A 6,327-nucleotide genomic window follows, 5' to 3' on the forward strand; every position below is an offset into this window, starting at 1 on the left:
TTTTTACAGTTGGCGAGCTACTTAGCTGCAGTCGTTGGGATTTTTACGAGATAGATACAAGTCGAGATGAGGAAGCAAAAAAACTATGATCAAATCATTCCTTAACTCAAGAAATGTGAGATTGTGGGAACTGCTAATTCTTGTGCAGTATTTTGGTTTTCAATTCTCTGCATTCTTGATTTGTTATGGCTACAATTTTGTATATCTTTCCTTTCATGGGAAATGTCAATAAAATGCATAAATCATTACTGCTGTCTATTATTTTTGGAGTTCAGTTCATTTAGTAAAATGAATGGGAAGCCTTGGCGCAACTGGTAAAGTTGCTGCCATGTGACCAGGAGGTCACGGGTTCGAGTCGTGAAAATAGCCTCTTGCAGAAGTGCAGGGTAAGGCTGCATACAATAAGACCCGTGTGGTCCGGCCCTTTCCCGGACCGCGCGCATAGCGGGAGTTTAGTGTACCGGGCCGCCATTTTTTTCGGTTCATTTAGTAAGATGCATGTATATCACCATTATCAGAAGATATTTTATAATGCTTTGATGTGTTGACAAAGTTGTTTCCATTCTCTCATCTTGAGTGAAGAAGTGAGTCTCTGCCACTCTTTTTAAGTTGTGGTTATATTTTAAATACATCGTAAATGTTGGTTATGTTTTAAACAGCATCCCTCAAAGTGACTACTGGTGCACTTAGCAAGAGCAATCTCTCTCGTTATGGGCTTACATCAAAGTGTAAGGCCCAATATTTTTTTTATTAATGTACTCTCTTTTATAGGGGGATTTGCATTTATACCCGCTTTTTGTGTCACGTTTTAACTTGTGCCCGCTTTGCAAAAAAATTGCAAGCGTACCCGCTTTTTCGCATAACTTCAGCATACGGGGCTGAAGTAGCAAAGGCAATCACGCAGAACTTCAGCATTCTAGTAGACGGGCCTGAAGTAGCAAGTGTGTTGAACCAAGTGTGCTGAAGTTTTTGTTTTGTAACTGACGAACTTCAGCTCTAGAGCTGAAGTTTTTGTTTTTGTAACTGGTGAACTTCAGCTCTAAAGCTGAAGTTTTTGTTTTGTAACTCGCGAACTTCAGCTCTAGAGTTGAAGTTATTTAGTTCATTTGTAAAAACTTCAGCACTATTTATGTTTGTTTGGGATCTTGGTCATCTGTATTTTATTTGTAATTATGCAACAAGAAAAGAAAACGAGAGTATGCACAAATCTAATAACTCATCATCATTCACTGATCAGTAAAGTCACCGATTTCAACAAAAATCTTGCAACTGAAACTAACGTGCCTCTGAACTAATTGGTTACATCAACAAGTAACGTAGTATAAATTTACTATTACATAGCTTTGAAAGAAGAAAAAAGGGAATGATAATACAAGGGACAAAATACAGATGATCAAGATCCCAAACAAACATATACACCAAGAATCTACTCATCTAATATAGTTGCAGCTACTTATTTAGTTCATTTGTAATTATTTATAATTTGTTTTTAAATAATCTGATAAACATATTTATGGCAATCATCCCATGAACTGAAGTTCCATAGCAGCACCAACAGCAGCAGAAGAAAGAAGAAGAAGAAGAAGAAAACTAAGGAGGAGAAGGAGGAGGAGAAAGGGGGCTGAAGTTATTTAAAAAGTGGGTACAAGTTAAAAGTTTTTAAAAAAATGGGTATAGGTTAAATGGGGGCGACCAAATAGGGCGCCCCGTGCAATTTTTACCTTTTATAGAGTAGTATTTTCTTCAAATATAAGAAGTAAAACTATCATATAATACAGTCACACCTCTATAACAGCACCACTGTATAACAATTATGAAATATAAAAGCAAAGTTTTTTTCGGAATCGATTTTTATATTATGATATAATATATGTCCTCTATAACAGTGTTTCATTATAGCAGCCAAAAAGTATTTATATAAATGAGGCTGTTATCGAGAGGTTTGACTGCATAACTATGTCCATGTCGAGCTACCACTGAAGTGTGTGATGGGATGAATGAGATATTTCACCTTTAACTAGAGGTTTCGGGTTTGAATCTTGGAATGGAGAAATCCCTTTCCTCCCTAGTTGAAGTGTTTCTCCCTTCAATTAGCCATGCATCGTCCAACTCAATTAATCGTGTCGATGAGTTCCTGATACCGAAAAGTTAAACCAAAAAAAAAATATTTATTTCGAGTTTAAGTTCTTGTGTTTATCCTAATTCTTTGAAGAACTAACCCAAATAGCCGATATATGCATACTTTATGCATTATATATGTATAATTATGTATATTCAATATATAATCTATGTTTATGGCTAGTAAAAGTAAACAATGAATATGGCCGGCTATTTGTGTAAAGATCCCTAATTATTTTGAGGAAAAGACCATTAGGCTTAATCTTTGAAGCCACTAATACATTTACAAAATTATATAGTTCCACTTTCTTTATATCTTGTCAAATTCTTTTTGTTTTATTCAATCCAAAAGAGAAAGAAAAGGTCAGAAATGAAGTTTAGGGAGAGGAGGCATAAAGGTATAAGCACATAGGAGATGCCCCAATTTTTGAATGACTCATAATATTATAAGTGAATGATATGATTAAAAAAATAACAAATGTTTGTGGATAAGTGTTATGGACCAACATAAGAGTTTGAGATAATTATCACACCTCTAGATTAACATGTATCCCAAACTTTCAATTAAAAACATATGATGTAAGTTAAAAGACTTCGAAAACATTGGAAAAAGAATAAATGAATTTGCCTATTTAATTGGGATGTTAGTAGTCCAATTTTGACCAAGGAGACGATATCCAGATTTTTTTTTTTTTGAAAATGACGTTATATAGCTGCTATCAAAATAATAGCCGAAAATTTATGAATTTGCCTAAATTACACAGAAACTGATTTAATTGCTTAGAGAGCAACTAAGCAATGAATGATTTCATTCAACCAATATAATTTTGAAACTATTTCATAAATTTGGATTTATAAATTATTGCCATCTTTTGCTCAGTGTGATTTTTTACTCAATATCAAATCACATCAAAGCAAACCTAGTTGAATTTTTTAATTGGTTTAGTTTGACTTTTCGGTTTGATGTGATTTTTCGGTTCGGTTTGTAAACCCTAATAATAAGGTTTTTACTTGTCAATTCAAGGTTTTTCTTCTTCTTTTTACTTCTTTTTTTCTTCTTTTATGCCCTTTTTGGTATAGGTTGCATTTTATCTTTTTCCAATAGTGAGACAAAATGAGACAAAATAATGGTAAAATTGAAAAGCAGGTAGTAACAAAGAGGATAAACTTAACGTAAATTTTTATCTTTTTCAACAGTAAAGAGGACCTTTTTTTGGTCTTTATCCTAAAATCGAACTTATAATATGAATTAAAGTATTAAAGTGAGACTTGGTAAGCAAAATTGAAAGAGAAGAAAAGCTAAACAAAAAAACTATGTTATATTTGAGTGGGGAAATTCAAGCGTTTTCCCTTCTAATAGAGCTTATATGGCGTGAATTTAAATTAATCGGAGTAGTAATTATCGACCAGATGATGATAATGTGACGGATTTTCAATTGTTAACGTTGTAATTAGATTGCATTTGAAATATGAAAAAGGGAGTGGAAACTATATTCTAAAAAGTTATTCAATTATATAGTTCAAATAATTATATTAATATTTTATGAAGTAGATAGATATGGATAGACATTGATGACAAATATTCATTCATTATTCATAAATGGGAAACAAGCTTCCTAGGATAGAGCAAGGAGAATTGCAGGCACAATAATATATATATATTTTTTAATTAATTATTGATGCAAAGGAAAAATATCAACAAAAGTTAGTGCACGGAATTGAGAAAAAATTTATCAACTCCTCCTTTTATTTGTCAAACAATACCTTTCCCTTAAGACTCTTTACTCAAACGTGGCAGAGATAATCTTTGCTCTCCAAATATTATGTTAGGACTCCTACAGGTATTATTCGAAGGTGAAATTAGGATTTAAATTTGATAAATTTGACTTTTAATATTTTTAATATTAAACTTATTACACTTTAAAAATTATATTAATATTTGTTAGAATTCTAATATAGCAAAAAAGTTTCATATATATCTATGTTTCGTGTTGGAAATATTAGATTCGGATAAACTTATTTCGTAAGAGTTGTCACTGGTACCACCTAGACAGTAAGGGGTCGTTTGGTTGGAAAACAAGTTATTCCGGAATTAGTTATCCCGTGATTAGAGATGGATTCAGGATTTAAACTTATTATTGAACTCATTATATCCTTAAAGTTATGTGTTCATATCTATAACTTATTACGATTTTAGTAATTTTTTGCATATAAATTTGTACTCAGCGTCGAAAGTTATGGGTTCAATTGAACCCGATGTTATAGGCTACACATGCCCCTGCCCGAAATTAGTTATCCGAGGATTAGTTATCCCACTCTCCCATAGAGATAAAAATAACACTATAATTCCAGCATAATTAATCCTATTATTAGTTATATCGCGATTTTATCTCGATCAAACATGAAATAAAATAATCTCAAATTTAATCCCGGGATCAATATTTCTTATCTCTCCTACCAAACAAGCCAAGTCCTTATAGTCTCATGTATAAATATATTTGTTGTTAGGCAATTTTCTTGTTTTTTTTTTCTTTTCTTCTGTTCTTTTTTAGCAACTTGCTGGCGTGTTATTTGGGTGAGTATAATATGAAACAGACATTTCAAAGCTTGTGATGTAAACAACTCATTCAAGTCAAAGTCTTTTCCATTAGAAATTTAATTTCAATGGGAGTGTAAAAAGGGCAATAAAAAGGAATTTCATTAGGAGTATTGAGAAGTTTTCAAGATTTAATATATACATATAAAAGGATTTATATTATATATGTATAAACTGTATAATATTCTTAAGAAAATGTTTAACTAACTCATAACCTTAGATCCGGAGTATAGATTTATATATAAAGATTTACTTAAATCTAACTAAGTATTAAATTGAATCCATAATTAATTACGATACAATATAATGAGTTCAATATCAAAAAAAATTAAAATTAAACTCATTTAATTTAAATTCTGACTCTACCTCATCTGGTCTAGATATCAATGACATTTAGATAAGGAATGACTGACCAAAGGTGATGCATAAATGGAAGCAAGCTTCCTAGGAAAGAGTATTCCTCAACCACAACCCACAAAACAAAATATCATTAATTGTAATGTTTAAATCTTTTAGTGTAATTAATAATATTGATTTGACTTTGAAACTATCTAAAAAGCCCGGCCTTAGTAGAAGTGGGTAGCGACACTGCGCGAACGGTCTATCCGCCCGTTTGGCTCAAAAGTTAGCAATATACTTTATAAGCTAGAAAACAATCAAAAATAAGAAAAGGGTAAATCGTAATCAAATATAACAAACCTAGAGATGCAAAGATGATATTATTGTTGTAGATCTGGTATTGCAAAGTGATAATATGAACTCAATAAGATATGTTCGTTTGAGGTAGAGATAGAGAGAGAGAGAGCCAGAAAATGAGAGAGTTGTATTAGATCAGAATCCCCCTTTTTACAATGTGAAGGTCTCCTTTATATAATAAGAGACCTTCCTCGAAAGAATCAAAAAGTTACAAAGACAGGTAACGTCTCCCTAGTGAAGACACTGAGTCCTAAACGATGTCGCTTTTGTCCCCACGTCCGAGTTGTACCCGCTACGTTAGTCGGCGTACACTCACTGGGCGTACCCACTGGCGTAGAGATGCTGAGGGTCAAATTTGACCCTATACAGTAGTCCCTCCGCTCGTTGGAGACGCATTCGGTGGGCGTCTTCGATGGGCGGAAATGCGAACCTCGGCTTAGGAGAATTTGACCTCGACCAGGGACGGCAATATGAATGAGGTGAAATATATGACGTTGTTGAGCCACTGACGCGTGGCTTCCTTTTTGGAATGACGTCATCGCCTGTATGCATTATTATTATATTTGCCCCCGAGGCGGTTCAGAGGATGATGTGACATTTTAGTTTCCCGCGCACGTTTTGAATCATGACTCTTCGATTTCTACGCAACTTATCCCTATAAGTAGGAGAGAGGTTTGATTCGATTCGACTTTCAAGCCTTCGGAAAGCATTTTCTGATTTACTCCTTTGTCTTTCTTTCCTGTAACCGTTATTTCGTAAGGGACTCTCCCACTTCTGTTGAAATCACACTTCCTATCGTCAGTGCTTCGTTTCTTACGTAGCATAATCATGACAAAACGTGGACAGAGTAGTAAAAAGGCCAAAGATAATGCCCCGTCTAGGGTTCCGCCATATTCCGGTGGTGAAGGGGAAAAGGC

The 6,327-nt window shown here is 33.6% G+C and overlaps 1 protein-coding gene across 1 annotated transcript in view; it reads left to right on the forward strand.

Moving 5' to 3' along the window:
- LOC109229345 overlaps nucleotides 1–261 on the forward strand; it is a 3,525-nt gene extending 3,264 nt beyond the window's left edge. Inside the window, exon 5 of the mRNA XM_019394752.1 lies at nucleotides 10–261. Within this exon, the coding sequence (XP_019250297.1) occupies nucleotides 10–54 (45 nt within the window). The 3' untranslated portion in view covers nucleotides 55–261. The remainder of the gene's footprint in view (nucleotides 1–9) is intronic.

This window comes from Nicotiana attenuata, chromosome 7, assembly GCF_001879085.1.
Source record: "Nicotiana attenuata strain UT chromosome 7, NIATTr2, whole genome shotgun sequence".
NCBI lineage: Eukaryota > Viridiplantae > Streptophyta > Magnoliopsida > Solanales > Solanaceae > Nicotiana > Nicotiana attenuata.